Source organism: Dermacentor variabilis, chromosome 8 (assembly GCF_050947875.1).
Source record: "Dermacentor variabilis isolate Ectoservices chromosome 8, ASM5094787v1, whole genome shotgun sequence".
NCBI classification, from domain to species: domain Eukaryota; kingdom Metazoa; phylum Arthropoda; class Arachnida; order Ixodida; family Ixodidae; genus Dermacentor; species Dermacentor variabilis.
The window spans coordinates 78081440-78107644 of NC_134575.1; the positions used below are offsets into that span (position 1 = coordinate 78081440).

The 26205-nt window shown below is 47.1% G+C and overlaps 1 protein-coding gene across 1 annotated transcript in view; it reads right to left on the reverse strand.

Annotated features, from left to right (window-relative positions):
- LOC142590344 (uncharacterized) overlaps positions 1-20118 on the reverse strand; it is a 30264-nt gene extending 10146 nt beyond the window's left edge. Inside the window, exons 1-8 of the mRNA XM_075702400.1 lie at positions 19952-20118; positions 18884-19130; positions 15266-15393; positions 11133-11403; positions 7576-7856; positions 5426-5645; positions 2969-3414; positions 2133-2336 (exon numbers count right to left, since the gene is read on the reverse strand). Coding sequence (XP_075558515.1) covers positions 2133-2336; positions 2969-3414; positions 5426-5645; positions 7576-7856; positions 11133-11403; positions 15266-15393; positions 18884-19130; positions 19952-20083 — 1929 coding nt within the window. The 5' untranslated portion in view covers positions 20084-20118. The remainder of the gene's footprint in view (positions 1-2132; positions 2337-2968; positions 3415-5425; positions 5646-7575; positions 7857-11132; positions 11404-15265; positions 15394-18883; positions 19131-19951) is intronic.
- Positions 20119-26205: the final 6087 nt, after the last annotated feature.

Genomic DNA, 26205 nt, shown 5'->3' on the forward strand with positions numbered 1-26205 from the left:
AAGTGACGTGTACGCGTTACAGATGCATTAATATGCCGAGCAAAACAGAACTTTCCTCCCAATAACCGCAGGCTGCCTCACTCCGAAAGGAATAAAAGATGGCTGCCGCCGATCGCTCAGGCACTGGCTTCTCGCAACTGCCGGAGAGCTTGGGTTTATTTGAACACATTAAAACTTCTTGCGTGGTAGTGTAAAGCTTTCGAGCACTTTCAGCACGTTTACGACATCGCTTTGCCAACTCTTTTTTGCTGAAGATTCGTTTAGCGGCATTATTAACTTTCCTTTGCCTGTCGCCGCGATTTTCGAGCAGCCACCTCAAGCTAAGTACGGAAAAGCGGACCAATCACAGGCGCCGGCACCACCCTCCTCAGCCGGTTATCAATATTTAGTGCAGTGGCTCGGCCCCATCGAATACCTCTCCACTTGAGCGTGCTGCTCGCTTCTTTTCAGCCAATTAGATAAGACAAGCCGCTCAGTGTGGGCAACGTTATTCCTTCTTCAAGCAAACATAAGTGACCTCCTATGAACGAGGAGAGCGTTTGATTGGTCTGTTCAGACAAGCCGGCGGGTCACCGCCCGATGCTTGCGTCGGCGGTTACTCAAATTTGACGTCAGGAGATTGGAATAAAAGAAAAACATTGGAATAGTTTTACGTTATAGGGCCACTGTCTGCAGGTTGTGTGCAAGTCATGTTCTACGAATTTTATGACGCATTATACTTCGAGAAATTCAATTAGTCCAGAAAACGCGCTTGCGCTAGGCCTACAAGAATAAGGACGCATGCTGCCCTTTGGCACACGTGTGCGCGCACGCGCGTCGAACGTGTTCACACACTCTGTCTTAATGCCTGGGCGTGAGCCAATGCCACATAGATATCCAGGTGCTGTTGGCTGCGCGCGTTACGTCTGTCGCCCAGCTGGTGCTGCGAGCGTAGTCGACATTATGACAAACACTGTCGAAAAAAACGGTAGCGCGACTTAGAGGCCGCCGCCCCTCAGACAGACATGGAACGGCAGATGGAAAAGAGCTTTGCCTTTGAGTTCCCTCCTAACAGAATTATGTTTTCTCCCATGTTACAATTACAATCCGCAGCTATCATGTCTGCAGCGTGTGCACAAGTAGTGTATTACGCGTTTTCTGACACAGTTTACTTTTAAACATTCGGTTAGTTCAATAAGTCACTTGCGTTTGGCGAAGGGCCTACAAGAGTGAAGATGTACGCTGCACTTCGGCAAAAGTGCATGCGTGCGTGACGTATACCTACGTCGATTGTGGTAGTGGTGCTTGTGTAACGTCCGAATCAGCTGCGCTGTACATCTGCTTTCACAGGGTGGAATGGAGGCTAACTTACTTTTTTATGTCCAGGCTACGGTGCCCGCATTCCTATGGAAGCAAAATGCGAAAAACGCCCGTGTACTGTGAATTTTGTATGCACGCATATCACTTTTTTTCATGTTTGCACTGAACCTAAGCTTTTGAGTGTTACACACGTTCTTTGTTATGAGGGATTATATTCCGACGCAGCATGAGAGCAGCAACAAACATGCAACAGGAAACGTTGAGAAGTAGTACATTGTTTTTAGCATCATAGCAACGTCGATGCTGGCGATCTTACACGCGTCAGGAACTTGTCTCATTAACTTGCACGAAGCATGTACACCCGCTTTTCTCCTTACATCATTAGAATATTTCGCAAGGAGTGTTCTAAGACGTACTAGCAAAACGTTCTTGCTAATGGCATTTTTCGTAAAACTTGGAGCAACATTCGTAGAATAGTAAATCGAGGCCAGGTTCCTAAACTTTAAAAAAAAATTTTGAAGACTTAGAAAATATGCTAACTAGCGCTAATGAGCATTTACAAAAGAAAAGGGAGGGGGCGAGAAAGTCACGACGCACGACAAAAAGAAAAAAATAAAGTCACACAATCGCACAATTTCCTTCGGAAAAATTCAGACACCTTAATTAGCCAATAACCGCACGGGATGCACAACAGCAGTTGTCCTTTATTTTTACACGAGGCTGCACGTAGCGGGCGCCTCCGAATTCCAAGTTACTCCAAAATTTTACCTCAGTGACGTCACTCTTACAGTTGACGTTCCTCGACTCGGACAACACTGATAGGCCAGTTTTACCTCGGAGTGGACGAAGGGCTCCGGCGGCCAGAAGTTACGGTAGACGTGCGCCGCTATTTTGACGGCTACTTTCTTCTTTGTTTCGCTGGCGAGGACAGTGGAGATGCGCACGGCACTGGTCAGGGCTTCGGCGGTCCTGTTGACAACGGCCACCACCCGCTCTTGCTGTTCGGCGGAATACACGTCCATGAACATGGGCGCCACCTGCATGTCAAAGTATGCTCTAGTTATAGTAGATACAATACGCCGTAATAGCTCTTCCTTCTCTGAGCATTCCATTCCGTCTCAACGATAGCTTCCAAGTAAGCGTTGGCATCTTTTTTCTACGGAGCACCACACCAGGAATTTTGGAAGTGACAACCGCGAGACCACTTCTCATGATCCAAACATCAAGCGCTTGATAAACGTATATTGTTCCACAGCAGACCGCGGCCAAATGGCCTTGTAATGCGGTTTATTTTTATACATGGCCGCTAGATTAACCATAATTTAGACATAATGTACACTCCGTCATCATTCCTGGTAACAATACAAACGTGAATTTGGAACGCATTGCGATAAGCCTTTTCACACAAAGATGTCTGCTTTGAACAACGGAGACATTAAACATAAACTGCTTAATGAGAGCAGCATTCCGGGCAAGTTGGTAATCCATTACTCAAACGATATCGCGCAACAAAAAAACGACACGGACGTAAGAGAAGACGACACACCAAGTGTCGTTCTTTATTGCGCAATATCATTTGAATAACTGCTTCCTCCTCTCTCTTCACAAATTGCACAAACAATACAACAAGGTGGCACTATCGCCAAGTGATGCTCGATCCATGGCTTACCATGGTAATGCCGTGAGACTCGTGTACAGCCAAGAAGCACAACGTGACTTGGACTCTATAAGTGGGACTCGCTGTCGTAGTTTTACTAAGTGTAAAGGCGTCCAGAGACGGATTAGTGGCCCACGCGTAGGAGTAGGCCAGCGTCCATCCCGCCGCAGCCAGGAGTCTGTCCGTGGGAAGTTCGCTCAAAAGCCGCGCCAGCGCATCAAAATTTTCCCGGTGGATCGCCAGGACGTCGACGTGGTGGGACGTCGAGAAGCCACTGGCGCCCAGGTACTTGTTCACGAGGGCGTCCCACTCCTCGGCCGAGACGTTGAACGTATGGTCCGTGTCATTGGGCAGCACCCACGCGTCGGGCTCTTCATCGCTGGACAACACTACGTCCCGTATTCCCGACTCGTCCAAATAAAGTTCCCGGATGGATCCTTCCTCTAGCTTGATATTGCCTAAGTAATACAAAAAAACGTGCAATATATTTATAATGAAGGAATACAGGACGTAACTATTTATTAGCTGTTTCTTTATATCAGTAAAAGAGAAAAAACTACGCCCGCATTCAGAAGAACCGCTTACGCTAGACTTGCGCCTAGGAAAAAATTGGGGTCAATCCTGACGCTGTACATAATAGCGAACGCGACCGACCTATAGGAGCAAAGCGCTTCCGAAAGAAAAGCTTTGAGAGGTCGGCCCTTTGTTATATAGTGCTAACTTTTCGGCAACGATCCCATCCGTACGAGATTGAGAAGAAATGGGCTGAGGGCAGTGTAAATAAATTAAACGGATGGGGTGATGGCTTGTGTAGTAGTAGGCAAGAAATGTGATAACTTTCGCGCTGTAAGTTTGGCGCTGAAGCAGCATCCCAACGGAACTGCAAGAGATTTCGAAATAGGTCAGTGCTGCGCTTGACAATCGTTATCGATGGTTTGTATCTAAACATTTCATTAAACTAAATAACAAAGCGCGATACAATTGTCATTTTCGGTGTACTTCTGCTTCAGGTAAACAGTCATCACGTATACGATAACGTGTGACGGCGCGCATTTATCTACAGTGCACAGAAGTTCGCGCCATTCTCGTGGGCGCGTGTCCACAAAGATGTGCCATTATGGCAACTGTTATGTGCAACTGCTTCCGACTATAGCAAGCTGATGGCGTTCACAGTCGTGACAACCTATGCACGGCACATAAACAGCCGAATGTCTTTTATTGCACCAGCGCGTACACCTATCTCGGTAAGCGAAGCATCGAATTTCACTAAAGTCAGACTCGGCTATGTTTTGTGCTTAGGAGGCGCCGAACTTTCGTCGCTTGGAACCATGCTTTTTCATCTCAGGGTGAACATATGAACCGGAACTAGCCAGGTAGTGATTTCGTAACCCTGCATGTCATTTCAATTCTTCTTTGTGCCGTATTATTTAGCGATCTTGGAACCGGTCGCTCTCGGCGAGTCCAAAAACATTAGGAGTGTGCAATACAGTACAGGCGCTGACAAGCTGGACAACGTAGCGGCTGGTTCGTTTGCCTACCACTTTTCTGCCGTTTACGCTGCTTTCGTAATTTTTCTAGCAAACAATTCGAACTGTGTAAAAGAAGAAGTCAAGGTCTGCGCTCTCACTTCAAACAAATGACAGCCATTTTAAGAACTGCTGCTTCACAATAATGGTTCCCTCAGCAAGGCGCACCGCAAAAAGAAGTCTATTCCAGGAATTTCCCACTTTGTGAAATCGGTGCTAGGAGAATTAACGCACACATCTAGCTATTTTCTGTGATCCATTAGGCAAGCGTACATTGCGTAGTTACACCGACAGCAATATTTATACAGTAGCCGTCTTTAAAAAACTTCGCCGCTATTAAAAAGCATCGCTGTCTGTATCGTTCTGCCCACATCCTCTCAATAAAATTTCAGTAAACTCGAAAAACATAGAATCAACACGTTTGTTTCAGTGAGAGTTCGTATATAGAAAAGGTGAAATATGCAATTTTCGCGAACGTCAGCCAAGTGGAATAAGTCTTATGCGAAATAAGATCACTGTCTGCCCGACCCTGCAGCAGAATGCTATGAACTACGCCGACTGCAGGCCAAAGGCCCTCCTAGAAATTTTCCCTATACAACGTACGGTCCTCCATGTCTCCCAGTTTCCTAATCTTAACGACTGCCTACTACTGCGCTACCTACCCCCTTTGGCATCCGCTCTGCTATTTCAATTAACCATCAGTTGTCTGTTTTACGCATTCCGCGTCGTTGACAACAACATATAATCTCAAACAAGGCTCAACCTAAATCCTACTACATCTCAAGCAACATATCATCAGCTTCTTCCTTCATTCATTCTCCCTCCTACAGCTGTCTTTTTATCCTTTAAGTTTCCCGCAATATTTCTCGTTCCAGCACCCGTTGCGGAGTCATTACCTAAGTGACTTATACGGCTACTCAGAACAGTTACAATCATCGCGCACCTTTGGTGAGGAAAAGAGCAAGCGCGCGCACGGCATCCCCATACGCTCGTTCGTCCAGGTCAGAAACCTGCTCCATGCGGTACAGGGGAACAGGCCCGGGCTCCTCCAGGGTCATCACCAGCCTGCCCTCCGCGCCGAGGTGCGAGAAGCGCACGTCGAACCACAGTGCCACTCGCCAGTTCACCGCCAGGTCGAACAGAATGTCCAGCACTTCCGCGAGCTGCGATAGGGCAAACGTCGTTTCGATTCTGGTGAAGATAATGAGGTCCACTTACTATATCGCACATAATCGATACGGGAAAGTAAAGGCAGCAGCACACACCGTCGACTGCTCAGGCAGGTATGCGTTCACTATAGACGCTGTCGTGGAGAACACTCGATTAATTTGCGCCACCTGCGGTTATTTAACGCGCACGTGAAGCACGTTACAGGAGCAAGTTCTTCTGAACGCAAACACTTCTTCGCAGACTTTACACGGGTTTGGCGTGTCTGTGATCCCGCTATTCATGTGTGTACCAACTTAACAAAAGCGGCCAATTGATTAGGAGCTTTGGAATGGTACAGAGTCTGGCAGTTCTCAGGCAAGACAATACTCGAGAATTAGTGGCACAGTAGATAAAATTAACGTTGCGGGCTTAATTAGGGACTCTATAGTCGAACGTTAACTGCGTCGCACTGTTACCAGCGAAAAACTGAAGTGGCGACCTCCCGCGAGTGACGTCACGGCCAGAATGCCGATCGCTGTGGCTCCATCGGCTGCCGAGTCCGTTCTCTCGCTGTGGAGTACGCCCGACGCTATGCTTCCTTAAGGATGACTCAGCTGCTTTCTGCTGTCAAGCCTGCAGTGTGATTTTTGTCGAAGCGGCGCGACTCGTGAAAATATTCGGCTCACATATTTGAAGCTCTCTGGAAGTAAAGTGGTCTGCTGCTCTTGCAGTGAAGAGGTGCTCTGTGCACGTGCAGAAACTTTGCTGAAGAAAAATCCCCGCGAATCCAACATGTAAATATTGGTCCAATATTTTGTTCAAAGCGTGCAGATTCTGTTTATTGGTTAGGTACGCCACGTGAAACAGAAATCTCGCCATTTGGCCCGAACATTGAAAACGCACATATGGACGTTGCAAACATTCCATCGATCTTCTATTGGTCTGATTATTTTTTCTAATCAAATGTACGCTCTATGATCAGGCGTAAAATGAAGAGTTATCTACGAATTAATTTGCTAGAATTGTCTCCGCTTTCCGCGAAAGCCGGTCAGAAAAAGCGTTCTTAAGGGTTTTTAATAAGACTGAATTTCATATACAGGGCTTTTGCTAACTACACCAATTTTTTTAAAGATTACATTTGGCAGATAGCACAGTTACAACGCTTCATCTAAATTAGTCAATCAGGCGGCCATTGCTTCCACGATAAATGAAAATGTTCAGTTGAATAGTTAAAGTTAATACGCTAATTAACCTTTTACTTAGTTACTTTATGCGGCATATTTATATCTACGAATTATAGTCACACAGTTCGCACGGCGTATCCACTTTCAGCGAATTCTCTGGACAGCACCAGATCCGAGATATTAATTTTCAAAGTGTCCGTCTAAATGCATTACTGTTCCAATTATACTTTTGTTCTTCAATGCACAAAACAGCGGTTTCATAAGAATCACCTCTGAAACGGGGCGGAAACAACTAGTTGCCTATCCTGCTTGATTTATTCAGTTGAAACTACATTCAACTATTGCCGTCTAGCTTTTGCGTACCTGGTCTCCATCTTAAGTTTCATACGTCCAACAAATGTGAGGAGAAAGCTGGTGGCTCCCAATGAGCCCCACACAGAATTCTCAGTTGAATAAAGAATTCTCTCTCTCTCTCTCTCTCTCTCTCTCTCTCTCGCTGCAGCTCTCTTTGTTATTCGCGACTGTGAATCACTTAGTCACTAAAGGGAAAACACGTGGAAGGCGGGAGATGGAAATTCAAGACGATGAGAGAAACGAGAACAAGGCGAAAGCAGGAGCCAACGTTTGGACAAGTGAAGACAAGTCAACTTGTCGAAACGTTGGCTCCTGCTTTCACCTTGCTCTCTTTTTGCTCATCGCCTTAGCCGCTAAAGGACTGACAGACGCCGAGCGCAAGATTACAGATAACGAAAGGGCGTACATTGAGCGGCTTTCCGGGGCGTTCCGGCCACGGCAGTCGCCGATCCCTCATGAAGGAGACGAAGAGCCCTGCCGACCGGTCGTCCTCCCTCGCTATGCAAGAATCCAGTGCACTCAGAGCCTTGTAGGCAGCCGTCGAGGCGTGCTTCGAGAAGAGCGAGTAGCTTGGTTGACTCAGGGCACGCACGAGTTCTGCGGCTTGCTGGCGCGTACGCCATGCCGACTTCCGTGCCGGAGAACCACCGTCGGAGTCACCACCACCGCATACATAGGCGTAGAAGTCTGCGCCGCAGAAGACACGTATTCATAATCAGCACGTGGCGCTGCTGCACAGATGCTCAACACATCTGAGCATCTGGCGTATACCATGTCGAAAATGTTGACCGAAATTTTTTTAAGTGATGCCTGCAACGGTTTAGAAGCTTCGTAGGTTCGTGTTTATGAAATTTAGGGGTGCTGCTTGTTTAGTGGTTTATCGAACGTACCTCTAAACCTATTGTGCGCCAGAGTGAAGAATCACACGGGCAAAGGAGCTTAAACATGTTGTCGATAACGTTTTGATTGGTCTCTTCCGATCACTTCAGTACGAATTATTCACGCCTGTCTTTCTGTTGGCGATAAGCCGAAGCCAACAGTCACTCCTAAATGTTTAGTGTCGAGTTTTAAATTTGTTGGCAGCCCAAAGAGAGGCATATCTGGACCTGTAAGAAATTGTTGCTAGTTGTCGCTCTAGCGCCAACTTGTTCTGGCGCTCGCAAGATTGTACGGGCTGCTCATTGCTTTCTTTGTAAAATGATGCGTTTCCTTTCGCATCATTTTCCAAGATTTTCTATGGGATGCTTCAAAGAATAAAGTTCTTCCTTTCGTGCACGGTATTTGGTATTATACTCATTTGAGCTGTGGTTTTTCATCATGAGAATTAAAATATAAGAGTACACCTTAAACTAAACAAATTATATTATAGCGTTTTACGTGCCAAAACCACTTTCTGATTATGAGGCACGCCGTAGTGGGGGACTTCGGAAATTTTGACCCCCTGGGGTTTTTTAACGTGCACATAAATCTAAGCAAACAGGTGTTGTCGCATTATGCCCCTATATCGAAATTCGGCCGCCGTGGCCGGGATTTGATCCCGCGACCTCGTGCTCAGCAGCCCAACACCATAGCTACTAAGCAACCACGGCGGGTCACTTTAAACTACCTGCAGGGTTTCTTTCCTACACTTGATAACTTTGTGCCTAATGTAAATTAGGCATTAGACATGGACGGACGCTGGTCCGTCCGTGTTTAACTCCTTTTCCTTGTGTGCGCGTCCTATGCGTTTCGCTGGTACCTCCTTTGTTGAAGTTCATCATGCACCAACTGGCCCAAGAGCTTGCGCTAATGTAAATGTCGCCGTTTCAAGGAAACGCAGGCGCATATCGTTAAGGAATCTTGCGCAACTACCGGAAGTGACGCTTATTCTCTTGTGCGAAAAGAACTTACAAGAGGTACGCAATTGTTATGTGACAACACATGTAACGGCGAAATAAATCTACTGCACAAAAAAAAGGAATGGCGTACGCTCACACTTTTATTTTCTACAGAACACGCAAACGTTTTGTGTTCCTAAACACATTCTTTTTCCAAGAAGCAACATCGCCGCAATGGCTACGAGGTGAAACACTGTCTCGAGTTTATCATTTATATCGTGAGTGCTACTGCGAAATGAATGTGGAAACATTATCCAATGCCCCTGCGCCAAGAAAAAATCGGGTAATCTGTACCGGCGACGCAGCCACAGACGCAGCCAGAGTGGGGTACATGAAACGTCTTGCGCATGCTTCTGAGGGTGCATGAGCCATTATGGTACACAAAGGACGCAACCAAATGCAGAAGTGAGATTTATTCATGCATTACAAAATTTACATGTTTGATGAATATGTACGTGGTTCTGCGGGGCAAGGGCCACCAGTAATGGCCAAAGTTAATCTTACATGCTAAACTTAAGGCACAGTTAATGGGAGTCCTATGGCCTAAGCTTGCAATCATGCTCGGTCCCTACACACATAACACCTGTGACCGAACTTTTTTGTCGATCAAGTCGTATTTGAACAGCGCTGTAGCCAACCCCTAGCGCCTGCAGTTCTCGGGCGCACGCGCAAGCTGTTCTGATTGTGGTCCTGTTACGACTGTTGGGTGTGCCCTCGATGCTGCCGGTTGACGCTCAAGGGCTGGTCTCGTTGTCTGCCTCCATTGCTAAATTATTTCCCTCTAAGAGAACAAAAACTAAAAAGAAATATGGAGGTAAGCCCGCACCACCAGAAGGTATAGCGGTTGGGAACGCCGATTGTAAAATAAATGAAAGGGGGTTGCGATACCAACCCAAATATGCTTTAAAGAACGCGCCATATGAAGAAGAAAAGCATAGCAGTCGCAGACCACTCTAATAGAGTCACTTGAACCCTCTGCATTCGAAGATAGTAGGAGCTGCTGCACTTATTGCCTAAATCTCCTGCGCTGGTGCTCCCTATTGAGACGGACACGTTCCCCAGTGATCAAAAAGGTTCGACGAGAATTGGCATCCCTCTGTCTTGCTGCTCAAGTCTCTTCACGGGATTTCTACACTCTAATTGTAGAACTTGGTGGCGATAGCCCAGCAACCAACTAAAGTTCTGCAACAAGTTACACACTTGTAAGCCTCAAAACTCCTGATGAGCACCGGTGGGAGCTTGATGGATTACACGTGCTACGGCAGGCTGAGCTCTTTGAACGGTGACCACTTCCGCGCGGATTGGCAAGCGCATTGCTGACGTATGCCTCAGCAAGCACCACTTGCGAGGCTAAATTTTGCTCCGGTTGCGACATGCGTGGCGCTACAACAATGCCATCTGCTCGACAGACAGATGCGTGATCAAATAATGGCTTCTTTCCTCTAAAAAACGACATCAGTTTAAGGTGAACGGGTAATACTGTGGCAGATATGTAAGCGATATTAGTGTTACACGTGTTCGTTGCATGCCGATTTAGAAATTGACCTTCCAGACTTATCGAAATGAAGAAAAAGTTTCGCGTCAAAACAGGTCCAGCTACATTGTAAGCTTTCGAAAGCCTTTACATTTAGTTTAATCAAAAGTTAAATTTTGTCGACTTTGGAGCCGTGTTTCTAATGTTCGCCAGCAGAATCGTAATGAAGGATATATTGTGACTGCAGGCACCATCAAGAGGCCTTATCCGGAACTAGAAATTAAGCACCTTAAGTTTAGCGCCTCCGTGCCTTTCCTCTATGGCCACGATGTTATGCTATTATCCCCGAATGAACACCTACAGGCGGACAGATACAGTGAAAGCACAGAGTGAATAAAAAGGGATCAACAAATGAATGGCCTTAGATGGGATATAGCCGGAGTGACAGAGATCTTACAGCACTGGGCGTTGGGTTAGGGAGAAGGGGAACGAAAAGAAGAAAAAGAAGAAGAAGAGAGTGGCGATGGGGGGGTGGGGGGGGGTGTAGGAAGATAGGGACGGGCGACGCTCAGACAAGGGCACCGGCCGTCCGCGGGCACCGTGAATGCCCACCGTGGCAAGGGTTCACCGAGGTGTTCATCCTGTGCCTCAGGCGACGCGCGTGGTTGACACAGTCCTCCGTGGAGCACACGGAGACCCGGGCCACGACGTGTTCGCGAACGCGGCGGACGATCAGCAACGAGAAGGCCGCGGCCACCACGGACGCCACGATGAGCCCGACGGCAAACACCACGAGCTGTCGGTGGCGGGGCTTCCTCCTCACCACCAGCGTCGTCGACATCAGCGGGTGTTGGTCGGTCAGCAGTTCGAGTTGAACCGGCTCCTGCGTCGCGAACGAAACGCGACGAGCGTTACAGTTACGATCGTACTGCCCTTTAGCCATACGAGCAAAACGAGAACAAGGTGAAAACGGGAGCCGACGTTTCGACTAGTGGACTTGTCTTTTTCAAGTCGAGATATGCTTTCCTCGCCACGGTATATATAGGTAGGGTTCTTAATTCTAAAGGGAAGAAGGGGCAAAGAGAGTGGGTGCGGCAATGAGCGAAGGTGTGTTGGCGGCGAGGCCGTTCTCGTTCACCTGGTTCTCGTTTTGCTCATCGTCCTGACTTTCCATCTCCCGCTTTCCCCCGGTTTTCCCTTTAGCCGTTTGGCGTTTCTACTTGATTTTTCCTTGAAGTGCTTCTTCTTCGTGCACTCGTTTCTGCTATCCACAGTTCTGCGTGCTTTGTTTCGAATTACCTTGAGTACTTTCGTGCGTGTTGTATACGAGTTAATGAAGCTTAAACATGAATATCAGTGCCACTATGTGGTTGCGAGCTAGGTGTTGGTAATCAAATAATAGGTTTGCCATCACGAAGCCCGTGAAATGAGGCACGCCGTAGTGCAGTGTACTAGAAGGGTGTAGTGCGTTCAGGGGCGGCACCCGCCATGCATTACCGTCAGACCGAAAGTGCACAAAGGTTGGGTGGGCACTTGGGTGCCAGCCCACGCGACAGCAGCGCTGCCGCCAATTTTCCGTCCCATAGGAACTCCCGTCGCTCGTTCCTCGCGTTGTAAGTTGTGTTGGTGGTTCGCCGCTAGCGTGTGCGTCCAACTTTGTCTTAGTGATTCATTTGTAATTTATGTACTTTAAACGGCGCGTTCGTTTAAAATAAAGGGTTGCTTTTTTCCGAGGTGTTTATTATACACAGCGGTTGTCGCCGCAATATAAAGATTTGAATGCAACTTATAGTATTTGATTACTTTTAATTCTCAAACTGTGAAATATGACTCGGGTAAGTAAAATTCTTAATAGTTATTAATTACTCAATCAACATCAAATTAGGAAATAAATAATTATTTAACAGTTCAATGTAATATTTAATTGATCATGTAATTATTTCAATAATTGCATAATTAATCAAGTAACTGCTCACTAAACTCAGTGTGCTGTTGGTTCGGATTACTCATATTACCTGAATGATTGCTTAATTGGGGAAATAATCAATTTATTGTTAATTAATTTTGCAACCTCAAATTGAGTATTTATCCTGGGAGTTTTAGAACTTAAGTAGCCAGTCTCTTACAGAATGTCCATGTATTGTTTGAGTGATCTCTGCATACGAAGGAGTAGGTTTCCATTGATGAATTTTCTTTTTTCATTTGGGACACGTAATTGTAAGAATCGCATGTGCATCTCCACAGTTCATTTTTTACAGCCTAACGATGTATAAGCAGCAATTCTGACTTCTACGGCTGACTCTTGCATAACACTTCATTCCATACTGCTAAATTTTATGTAACGAGCTGGCTCGCTCTCTTTTTCAATATGTTTAGCCTTTGTTAGACCGCCTCACGCAATACTCCACGTCGCATCATGTCAGGACCTTGAATAAAAAAAATTAAGCCATAAACATATGCAAATGCAACCGGCGCAACGAGCCCTCGTTTCAGAGCGCCTCGCTTCTATAAAGCCCATGCTGAAGTGGCGCCACCTGGTGACGTCTACAAAAGGAGCCCCAGCCACGGGCCCTCCCCTGAACGCACTACACCCTTCTAGTACACTGTAGCCATTGTGTAAGCACCGCGTTAATCTCCACCACTTTCGTTGTTCTTTTCTTTTTTGGCACGAGTATCGAGTGACACTCTTGTTTCTTGCGCAGCAGTTCCGGTACACCTCCTACCTTCTGAGACGACCGGGCACGAAATTCAAAATAAATCAGAAAAATATAGAAAAATGCAGTACAGCACAGAATTCATGGGTTTCATTGTATGTATGACAGCAGAGCATAAAGTGTCTGGAATACTTCAAATGAATTACAAATCAGATTACCGCACACCAAAGCACAGAATCGTAGACAATAGATAGATAGCCGCCACGCGAGCACGACCTTGGCGAAATTTCTAGAAACCCGCTAGTAGAAAGTAGAAGTAATGACGTCACTAATGAAGCCACACACAAGGAGGTGGCACGACATTTAACCGGCTAATTAATCGAGATTTGGCATAGACTGAGCATCTGCCTAGCAGAGCGGATGTGACGTAACTCTCTCCTCTCTCGCTTTTCTCCCGGCGCGCACGTGCTCGCTCACTCGCTCGCTTGCTCGCGACCGCTGCGCGCGCGTGCTCGTCACATGGTCTCGCGCCAGCGTCTGAGAAGGCGCGTCAGGTGCGCTTCGTGCGCCGCTCGCTAGGGGGCTGCGCCCCGCCAGTTGGCGCGCGCTGCGCTTCCTCCTCGCTCTCCTCCGCTCCTCACCCGCCTATCGTGCCAGGAGAAAGAAGTTCGCTCGCTTAAACTACACATCCACGCCGAGGTGCGAGCACCATTGAACGACACCTAAGCCAAATATTACGGTCGCCTACCATTTTTTTACTGTATGTATGTATATAAGCAGAGGAGTTTTTTTTTTTCATGTCAACGCTATCGCAACGCGGCCGGGTATTGAACCGGCGACTGCATGCTCGCGTGTAGAACGCCACGAGCGCTCAGCAACAGCATCGGGCATGCTGGAAGTGTACCTAAAATATAGACATAAGCGTGGCTTTTGATATTTCCTGTTAGTTATGCAGCAGTGTATAGGTATTCGCTTCTCATTTTACATGCACCTTTTTTTCAGCGAAGCTGTATGTGGCTAGCCGATTCGTGCGACCGTCTGTCGGTCGCGTATGCGCCGAAAACACCTCGAGCGCAACCCCATGGGTATGCGCGAAAAAAAGGAGGGAAAGAAAGGCGCGTGATTCGCCAACACCACCTAGATAGCACAATGCATGTGTACTCCCATCCCTGACGTCACGCTACCTGGCCCAACATTTCCATTGACAAGACTGGCGTGGTGGACGCGGTGACGTCAAAATTACCGATGCCTACTCGGGAGTATACCCATTATATTTTATGACAGTCGGGCTAGGTAACATGACGTCATGGATTGGAGTGAAAAGGCCTTGTGCAATAACGGAGGTGTTGGATTAGCTGCGCGAGTATTGACTTCGTTGCTCTCCGTCACAACCGAGCGCGCGCGCAGCAGTTTCCCTTCGGCTCCGAAATGGGTAGACCACGCGTCATACGTACTCCTGAGCAGCAGGCAGCCTTTGATCAACAACGCCGCGAGCAGAACCGGGAACGAGCTTGTCTACACCGTGCCGATGCTGCAGCGCGGGCACAAGAACAGGCTCGTGCAGCCGAGAGCAAGCAGCAACTGCGTACCCAGGATCCGGCAGCCTACCAAGCCGTCGTTTAGTAACCCGTCGGGATTAACCCAGTGATAAACACCGAAGCCGAACGTTCCCGCTTCGCCGGTTAACTATCTGCAGGCAGTGCTTGGGCGGAGACCTTTTTTTATATTTCGATAGGACGACATGATATCTGATTCAACTGTATCTTCGTAATGATTGCTCGCTATTGTGAAGGTGCATTTTGCGCACTAGTATGCGACACAACGTTTTAGGCCTTCATTTGAGAATCTTTTCGGGCTGCTCGGTCCTTCCGCATATAGGCTACAATGCTTCTGCAGCTGTTCCTTTGTAGGCAAGGAAAAGAAAAAAGAAATATCAAGCAAATTAATGAAGTTCCTAAAACAAACCTCTTGGCGCGTTGAGACACCTCTAGTGGTCAAATGCCTAAACCCTCCACTCCGGCGTTTCTAAAAGTCCCAACGTCGCTCTGGGTTACGTCAATACTGATTAAGATATTGTCGCAGTATACTCACAGAGTGCACGAAGGCGCGTGTCCCGCGCTTGCCTACTGATGAGCTCGTGCCTTTCGAAAAGGATTTCCGCGCCGCCTGCATGGGTCCCTTGCCAGACTCCATCGTGGTCTCGGCCTGCTCATCTGCTTCTGAAACAGAAAGCAGGGAATCGACCTAAGAATTTTGCAGTTCTGCACAAAAAGCACTATCGGCGCGATAGCTAGCTCAATATTACACTCTGTAACAATCTTCCACTCTTTCGTGTTTGTCCTTTAGGGTTAAATTGCGCAGGTACGTATGTACCTTCAATCCCCTTTCGGGAAGGAAACTGTTGATGGTAGCTCGAGTTGAAGTCATCTTTCATAAACGTAAGTGGCGCTTGCTGGCGGTGAAGTTGGCAGGCGAGACTTACACTCCTCCTGTTACCTATCCTGCATACTTTTTCTTTCCTACCGCGGGCTTCTTTAAATTCTTCCACCTCGGCGTTTGTTGATAAATAAGCTGCAGAGCATGACATCAGGCAATCCTGTTAAGCAGCGCTCAAGAAGCAAGACACAAAACTGCGTCGGCGCAGCACTCCTCTTCGCTGCAGCATCGGCACAGTGGTAGGAACGTAAAACTGTCACTGCTTCAGATCAAGCTTTAGATGCAGAGATTATGATCTTCTCGGAGTGGTGTATCTGTTTCTTCATCGCACAATTCTTCAAATGACTTCGAGATTCCTGTGATGAACAGCGCCGGCAGTGGCAGACCGTAGAATGACTGTGGGAGTGAGCCCATAGGAGCTATAGCTGTAAAAACGAGAGGCCCAACGTAAACCTCGAAGGTACTTGCAAAAAAAAGGAGAAGTAAAGATGAAAAAATAGCAGTGGATGCCATACGCTGCGGGAATTGATTTAAGTGAAGCTTTCATTATGCTTGTGAAAACCGCTGTTACTGCTTAGCAATCACTTGCAAGTAGAGAATAGTGGATCGCGTTGGACGCTTCGCCTCGCTCAACAAAAACTCCTTGCACTCGATCATGGACATGCAGGCATGACGACGAAGGAATGATGACTATGAAATAACCGCAATGCCATGAAGGCAACCGTGTGACAACCACGCAACGACCACAGTATAGAATGACGACAACGGCCTGACAACAACGGCATTTCGAACTCTGGAGTAACTACCGCAAAATGAAGACGATGGAATGACAATGACGGCATGACGACGAAGAAAAGACGACGCTGGCATGACGACTACGAGACGATGAAGCTGGAGTGACGACGATGGCCTGACGACCACGGCGTCACAACTGATACCTTTGCTAGAATTGTGCCGATGGTACGACGACGGCGGTGCGACGAAATGAATTGGGGAGATAAAAGGACAAAGGCGCGAGAACAGCAATGATATGAATGCTATAATGACGACTACTTCATGATGAAGACGGCATGACGATAATGAGAATTACTACGACAAAATGACGACAATTTAACGACAACGACTTTATAGCAATGCATTGATGACGACGGAACGACGACGACGATGTGACTACGACCGCATGACGACCATTGGATGACGGGTCTGGAGAGATGACGAAGGTATGATGACGAACCACGTGAATACCCGCCGCGGTTGCTCTGTGGCTATGGTGTTGGGCTGCTGAGCACGAGGTCGCGGGATCGAATCCCGGCCACGGCGGCCGCATTTCGATGGGGGCGAAATGCGAAAACACCCGTGTGCTTAGATTTAGGTGCACGTTAAAGAACCCCAGGTGGTCAAAATTTCCGGAGTCCTCCACTACGGCGTGCCTCATAATCAGAAAGTGGTTTCGGCACGTAAAACCCCAAATATTATTATTATTAACCACGTGAATGCAACAGGATGTCGATGATAGAACAATGCCATGGTAGGCGACGATGGTTTGACGAAGAAAATGACGAAGCTGGAATGGCATGACCGCATGCCGACATAGCTTGACGATGCTAATTTGATTACAATGATATGACGATGCATGACGATGCCGGCATGACGGCAATGATATGACAATGCTAGAATGACTATGACTGTATGACGACGATGTCATATCGACAACAGCATGGCGACGATGGGATAACACAGGTCTAATGACGACGACGCAATGACAAGGCCGGAATACAGACGACGGTGTGACGACAAAGCCCTGACGACAAATGAGATGACAGTGGAATCTAGACTGGGGTACGCGTCTGAAGGACACAGGTGCTCCCTGCCAATCAGCACTTTAGCAGCAGACAACACGAAATGTCCACTAGGTCGACACTTGTAGAATATCCTGCCCTCCCCCGCTGTCTACATGATGGAAGATGGTTGAGGCGCAAGCTTTCTGGACAAGCCTAAGGACTCTGGCTTGCGAGGCTTCCTAGAATAGTCTTGGTGCTCCCGGGTCGCTTTGTGTAAGTATTGTCCCGGTCTGGCTTCGTGTCTATAATCTCGAAGCGCAGAAACTAGTTGCAGGAAGCGGCGTAGGACATCAGCCCTAAAGTTTTTTTTTTCTACAGAGCTCACATTCGTCCGAACACTGCTCCATCAATAATACTGTCATCTTCACTCTTGCTGATTTCCTGTAGGCAGAAGTGGCGTGGTTTATAAGGATCTTCTTTTGCCTCTTCGAATAGTAACAATCACCACTCTTAAAAAAATTCCGTTCCTTTAGGGCTTACGTTGTCCCACAACGATGATCGTCATCTATCTTGCCCGTATTTCCTTTATTTGAGGCTGCGTCCTCGGTACTTCCACGCCATCAATGACATGAGCGTCATCAGCGTGTCAAAACATTCTCGACAGCAAAGTAGCGAGCGCAAGTGTTTCAAGAAAGGAAACTCAAGCAAGATAGATGACGACTGTTGTTGTGGGAAAAGATAATCCCCAAAGGGTCCAAACGTTTTGAGAGTGATGACCAATGGTATTTCGCGCAATGTGCTTCGTTGGTCCGTCATGGTGTCGATCAGTCATCATAACGCTTAGCACGAAGAACGCTTTCCTTAAGTTCAAGCTGTTGACTTTTCATTCATGAGTCACGTGTTCTGACTCCTAAACCACGGCTGTTCCGCATATGCATTAGTATAGCAGAGTCATGGTGAGCAACTCGACATCCATTAGGCGGTCGTGCCACTCCGTTGCAATGGTCATCCATCCTCTAAAGCCGACCCACCGAAACGGACAAAGAAAGATCATACCGATCATCGTAACATAAAAAAAACACATCATCACCAGTTACATACCACCTATAAGAAAGATTGCTAATCACATTAACATCGCAAATAATCAAAGGACTGATGTACTGGAAATTTCTATTACCATTAGCCTCGCGTGCATGTTCTGACAGCGTAACGATCGCGTCAGTGCTGGTTAATGAAAACCAATACATTTTACGCATATCATCAAAGTTAATACAGTTAAATGACACCAACCGCACAAGAAGACAGCAAATTTGATCATTATACTAAATTGCCAATTTTAGCGTGCTTTAAACAAAGCAATACTTTCCCACGCAACAATGGCAATAAAAAAATTTGGAGAGAAAGTGAAGACGACACAGAATCTATATCACACCCACTTTGAAGGGAATGACCAGGGGCTCATATACGAAAGAAGTAAAACGGGGAACCCTACCGAACGGTTGTGACGTCGCCGAGGAAGCAGCCCTGACGGCGCACTGGCGCATTATCGGTAGCGTTCGCATCATATCACGCTCTACCGACGAAGTGGGCGACGAGCTCTGCGGCGTGAGTATGTCGATGGTGGGATTCGGGTCGATAGAGACCCTCTTGCCTTTGCTGACTGGCAGAATTGTCACCATCGTTCCTTCCAGTGGTGGTTCACCGGCCACTGCTGGCGAGGCCTGCAGCTCCTGGTGGTCCTGCGATTTCAAGAACAACGTCCAATTTCTTAATCAACGTAGCTGTTCTCGTAACATAGGCCACTTTCGTATTCGCTTCCTCCAACGATAAAAATACACGCAGCTCCAACTGCAGTTAGCAACAGTGGGCGAACGAGGAAAGTTTCAGCCCCAGAGAAGTCAACGTTTCAGCAAGGAGACTCGCTTTCGCGAGAATCCTGCCGCACACAAGTTTTGTTGTAGAAACATCGGTTTCAAGTCTCCTTCTCACGTTCGCTCCCTCTCTTGTTCATTCACTATTATGAAATCCTCATCCGTCATCCTATGACCACGTTGCCCGGTAAACCACATTGCCCCACAAAGGCTGTAACATCGCTATCGTTCTGCAGTGAACGAAGAGTTACACAGTGGCGTGTACTTCTTATGAAGTGCTGCTGTGATCGCGTTGAGGCAATGTCACATCGTGCGACGCATCCTTGGCGAGAGGACAATCGCGTTCAGTGTGAGCTTCAACGGGCGATCCATAACCGTGGTGCTCTCGAGTTGAGGCTGGTAGCGCTAATGGGCGGCGGTCTTGAGAAAAAAAAAGTGGAGAGTATTTTTATCATTTTCAGCAATGCGCGCACACCTACGCTTTCCGGCATCCGCTTGCTAGCTCTAAGCCTGCCGAACAAAAATTCACCCTGTGGTTCACGTTTCTTTTTTTTTTTCAAGAACTCCCGGCATTAGCATGTTGCTGGAAGGTCTACTGCTGCCTCGAGATAATGGTGCCCCCAATTCTCTCATACCTTGCTATTCACGTAGATACGCTAGGAGCATATTTGCGCATTAGTCGATCGTACCTTCTCCGTGGGCGTATCGTCAGTGGCTGTGGCCCACACGTCAGAAGGCTGCAGGTCTGCCGGTATCACGCTAATGTTTGACTTCTGCTTGGTTGACTCATTTGCAGGTGGTCGGTTTGCTGCAGCTGGCATGTCCACAGATACAGGGCTATTCTTCGAGGAGTCTGCGAAGTGTTCACATCCGTACAATAATAATTCAGTGATGCGTTTTCAGTGAAACTGTTACCATTTATCATACGAACAAATTTCATATTCGCACCATAACGTCGCTGTTCTCAAAAGAATCTATGGTAAACATTTACCCTTTCCCTATTTCTCACTGCAACTGGCTCTCCTCAAGGCTCTAGAATTTCAGCAAGTAGAATTTTGTACATTGACGATCACAATAAGCCGTTGTTGCGGCTCAAAGGCTATGGCGCTATCCCCTTTAACACAAGATCGCGCGTTTATTTTCCGACTGGCGGCCGCATTCCTATAAAGACGTAAAGGAAAAACACTTCTTTATATGTACTTTATGACATCATACAGAACCCCAGGGTGTCTAAATTGGTGTTTGATTTTCATCTCTGATAGCCCCGATGGTGTCATGCGTCGCCAAAAAAAGCGTCTCTTTAAATCACCTAATTCAACAATGTCAGCAAATTGCGCTGTTAGTGGTGTGCAACCTAACATTGAATAGTTTGTAATAAACGCAGTCTTAATAGTTCAAGCAATGCAATAAAGCGTGGAAATTATCAAACTCTTGCATGCGAGAGCTGTTTGAGAAGCAAAACAAACAAAAGGAGCATAGTTAATGCAGAAATTATGGCGGCAACTCTACTCAGTGAAAAAAGAAAACTACATTAAAGCGAACTAAGCTATTGTAGAAATATTTTCCCCTCATTCTCAAACAGCACACGAGTTTTGTAGGGTGCTTTCTAAAGATATTTAGATTAATAAGAGGCGTGTGAATCTTTTGTCTCCTTAAGCAAGAAATAATTAAGATATTGCGCGGTACCTTTGAGTTCTAACATGAAATGCTGTTTTTCTACAGCCCCCGCTAAAATAAGTGCCAAGAAGTTTACGAAATCTAATTCAATCTACTGCGAACCAGTTCTGCTTATAAGCTACAAAACTTCTTAAACGAAATTACGATGCCACATTTCCTTTACCTTTAATGACCAACTGCAGAAAAATTTTGGTTCGGCTAAAACGCTTGGTTAGATAGTTTATGTACACAGCGACCTTGGAACAAAATTTTACCTTTCGAACACCAGTAGATGCGTCAAGAAAAGCCCGTAAAAATATGCGTTCTTGTTATTGAAAATGCAAAATGCTTCGCTACCAATAACTGGAGATGACGCATAAACCAATATTCTTAGATCCAGCACAGCTCCTGGGAATGGCCTCCGAGATTAGGCGGATCCCCCGGCACATTGAAAATCTCGGAGGCTACGTGCTACGTCATCTTTCATATTTGTTTCCCACCAGTTGGAAGCATCGCCGGCTTGGCTGCTATTCAAACGCTGTTGATACAGAAATTATACAATCACTAACCCGGTAACTTTGCCAAATCCCTTCTAGAATGTGCGCTACTCTTACATAACCAATTTGGCAAGAGTTAAATTTTGATGGATATCTTATCTTATTGGCAATCAAGTCATTCTGCCGCCGAGAATGCCTTGATCCACAACCATGTTCCAGAAGGACAAAGTGAAAAGTTGGACAGCCGCACAAGGCAACAATGGCGTAGCAACTTTTAAAATGGAATTTAACTTACACAGCAACATGAATTTGTTTTTCTTGTATATATTATCTGCCGTGAGAACGAAATATGTCATTGACATGAGAGCTCCGGTTTATGATAATTATAGTGCAACTTATCCACATATTTGAAATACAGCCACAACGTACAATACAAGGTATACCCGCACTGCTTTGTTCTTTAGCACCACTTCTGAGGCACCGGTCAGACCACACAACGTGACATGGCCACATGAGCGGCTAACACCCACTGGGACACACGTGTAAAGGTATTGACATTCGCGTTTTTAATTCCTTCCCTCTAATGAACAAGAATTTCATCAGAAACTTTGTCTAGTCGGCTCTATCTGATTGGTGCATCAGGTTTGAAGGTGCCGTGGTGAAATTCGAAAACTCGTAAGCATGAGATAAAATCAGCTGGTGCACAATGACCGGAGATCGCTGGCAGACGTCTTCGTCCTGCAGTGGATGAAATATAGGCGGATGATGACGAAAGTTGAAAAGCAACTGTGTGGCTAAACAAGACAGCGTATTGGAAGGCTCCGGACTAATTTTGACCAGCAGGGTTCCTCTAAGCGCACCTAAATCTGAGTACGCAACGATTCTTGCGTTTCACCTTCAGTGAAGTGCGGCCGCGGAGGCCTGTAAACAAGCTCACAACCTCGTACTCAGCATCACACCGCCACCGCTACAGCGGCCGGCTAGCTCTACTTTCGACAAAGCCTATATACACGTTCTCAGGTATTCATACCTGGGACGCCTGGGTGGCCTGCAGTTTCAGGCGATGTCGACGTAGACAGCGAAGACCCGTGATTCACTGCAGCCGTGGTCAGCGGTGCCTGCGAGGTGTGCTCCTTTCCCTGGAAGCCGGCACTGGACTTAAGTATCCCTTTGGTGAGGACCGCACTTGTCTGGGACGGCCGCTTCTGTGGTCGTTCCTTGAACCATGGCGGTTTGTACCGGGTGTTCGGCGTTACGTCCTCGACCCGTGATGCTGGCTGTCGGAAGCTTTCCTCTCGCGACTGACTGGCAGTATCTGTCGCCTCTGCGCCTGGAGTCTGATCCGTGGATCTACTGGGACTCTCGGGCGACTGGTGCTGGTTCCCTTCATTTGAAGTGCCCTGCATCTTGCGTGTGCTTCCTTCAGAGAAAATTGAATAAGACCCCTTCTTCAACCAAATCTTTGTAAACTTGGGGAAACCGAAGTTCCTTGCAGCTAAGCGAATACACAGTTTGATTGAAAAGCTCCGCCAGATAGCAGCCACCCGCCTCGTCTTCTTCTTCTTCTTTGCCTTCTCCCGTTTCATGATGATGATGGCTTCATATTATGGCTCATACCCACACTGGGAGATTGGCCGAGAATTACGTGCTGAAACAAACAGCACTTTTTTTGTTTACGCATTTTCTACAATATTTCTTTTCGAATGAAGAACAATGGGGACATTACACATGCCTTTGTGGCGTCCTCGTCTTCTGGTAATTTTCCTTTAACAGGAAGGATATTCACTTAATACGATACGCTCTTGCTCACGGCCACACGTTGGTGAATTCTTTTTTTTTGTGCCCTTTTCGATCCAAGCCGAACCCTCAGGCAGTCATTATTCTTTTAATTATTCCTACTTAACCCAGCTTCTTGCTTCGTTATGTCTCTGCAATATTATTAGATAAGAGATTGCGAGCTTTTTAACGAATAACATTAGTGGTTATGGTATAAGACCAGCTGCATATTCACCGTATGTCTCGGTAAGATTGCGCGTTCCGCTGCTGTGGAGCACTGCATAGGCAAAGTACCAGCGGAGTGGAAACACGCCGTAGTGGTGATGATTCCCAAACCCGGCAAAAAACTCCAAATTGAAAATCTCAGACCAATTTCGCTTACATCATGCCTAGGAAAGCTGCACGAAAGAATAGTGACCCGAAGAATCCAAACGCATCTTGAAGACGGAGGATGGTACCCCAACACCATGTTCGGCTTCAGGGCAAACTTGTCTACCTAAGATATCTTGCTACAGCTAAAGGAACATGTACTCGTGACAATGCCGAAAAACGGGGAAAACGTGGTCATGGCAATCGACATCAAGGGTACCTTTGACCACGTGTCCCACGCGGCCATTATGGAGGGGATTAACACCACTAATTGCGGGAAGAAAGTCCATGACTATATCAGAAGCTTCCTAACCGACAGAACAGCGACAGTAGGCCTGGGAGACCTACGGAGTGACGCCTTACAAACGCCATGCAAGGGCACTCCGCAGGGCTCAGTAATCTCGCCAGTACTCTTCAACATAGCAATGGTCAACCTTACCAGGAAACTTAGCAAGACCCAAGGAATCAGTCACGCAATGTACGCGGACCACATAATGATCTGGACTACTCAAGGCTCACTAGGGGATAAACAAGAGGCACTACAAGAAGCTGCCGCCTGCATCGAAGAATACACAAAGCAAAGAGGCCTCAGATGCTCCACGGAAAAATCTGAACTCCTCAGGGTGGGCAGACACCCCACTGATGCCCCGCTCGAAGTAAGGCTAGAAGGACAGATCATCCCGGAACAAAAGATGATTAGAGTCCTCGGCATGTGGCTGCAAGGAAGCCGGAAATGTAGCCACATAATCTGCCTGCTAAACAAAGCAGCAGGACAGGTGGGCCGAATGATTAGTAGAGTGGCACACAAGAGATATGGCATGAAAGAGGAGGACACACTCAGGTTGGTCAACAGCCTGATAGTCAGCCGGGTCACATACTCACTGCCGTACCATGTAATCACCAAAACCGAAAAAGAGAAAGTGGAGACCATCCTCCGGAAAGCGTATAAAACAGCTCTCCACCTCCCAAGGAACACATCCAACGACAAACTCATGCAACTTGGAATCAGCAACACTTTTGAAGAACTAAGGGAATGCCAGCTCAAGGCAAAAGTACGAAGACTCAGCAATACAACAGCGGGAAGGGCGCTCCTGACAAAGCTAGGTCGAGAAGTAGAAAAACCACAAAGTAGCAGGGCCACAATACCAGACCCACTAAGAAAGAAACTACGCATACAACCTATCCCTCGCAACATGGACCCAAACCTCCATGCGAGTAGGAGACAGGCTAGGGCAGTGTATTACGAAAAGAAGATGGGACATCGGGACAATACAGTCTATACCGATGCGTCCCTATACTCACAAGCACACAAAAACAACGCGGCAGCGGTAGTAGTAAATAATCAAGGAGAATTAATCACAGGACTCACGGCCGAGGTGGCTAACATAACCGAGGCAGAGGAAATTGCTGTCGCACTGGCAGCGGAAGAAGGTTATAGAACAGGAATATCCCTCAATGTTCTAATAGATTCACAAGAGGCGTGTCGGAGCTATATAAGAGGCAGAATTAGTAACACGGCGCTCAAGATCCTCAGCAGAGTTCCAATCGCTGAGGGACAACCCACACATAACATTATCTGGATACCAAGCCACGCAGGGATCAGGGGCAACGAAGGGGCAGACAGCCTAGCTCGAGGGATGACCAGCCGAGCAGGAACGTCAACTGCCCCAGAGGGGCCACAGATCAACCGGGGGAACAGCTATTCAGAGCTATTAAACCTCTATAAGGGGCTAAGATATCAATATCCCCCACCACATGAAGCATTAACAAAGAAGGGGGCCGCAGGATGGCGGAGACTGCAAACGGGCTCCTTCCCAAACTTACACATACTAAGTGGGATGTTCCCCACGCAGTATAGCGCAACCTGTCCGTGGTGTGGAGCTAAACCAACATTATACCACATTACATGGGAGTGTACAAGAAACCAGGCATTCCACAAACACAAAACACCAAGTGCGGAGCAATGGGAGAGCTGGCTCACCAGCCGCGAGCTAGAGGCTCAAAGAGCTCTAATAGCGCACGCGTGCGAGGCGGCCCGGCTTAGTGGAGCCCTGGACTAGGGGCCCATCCATGGCTGAAGAGGACCCAAGCTTCAAGAATGAAGACTTCGGCCTCGACCCGCTAAAACCTTAAAAAAGTCAATAAAGTTTCCCATTCCATTCCATTCCATTCCATTCCATTCTCTGCGTGTCTGCGTGTTTCGTGTTTTCAGATAATCTTTCTACCAAACTGAAGCCACGTGGTCATCGTTCTATTTAATAAAGTTATCGCATAAAGTACCTTGTCGAATAACCTTGAGAGGGTAGGTGTCACCGCCTTTAACATCTTCGTTATTATTATCGTCATATGCTCTAGCTGCTTTTCATCGATAATGGCTACTGTCGACTCATTTGGAGCCCTCTAATATGTGAACTTGATAGTAGTAGAATCGACGCATTGCGATGGGCTGGTTAGCATAGCGTGTATTCGAGACGAGGGACAAAAATGTCGTCGTCGTCGTCGTCGTCGTCGTCGTTGTTGTTGTCGTCGTCGTCGTCGTCGTCGTCCTGAGTGGCCGTGGCACATAACCACAGATTGGCCATGAATCGGGTGGTTAAATCAGGTGCAAAAATAATAATAAGGGAGTTAACAATTTTAACATTGGA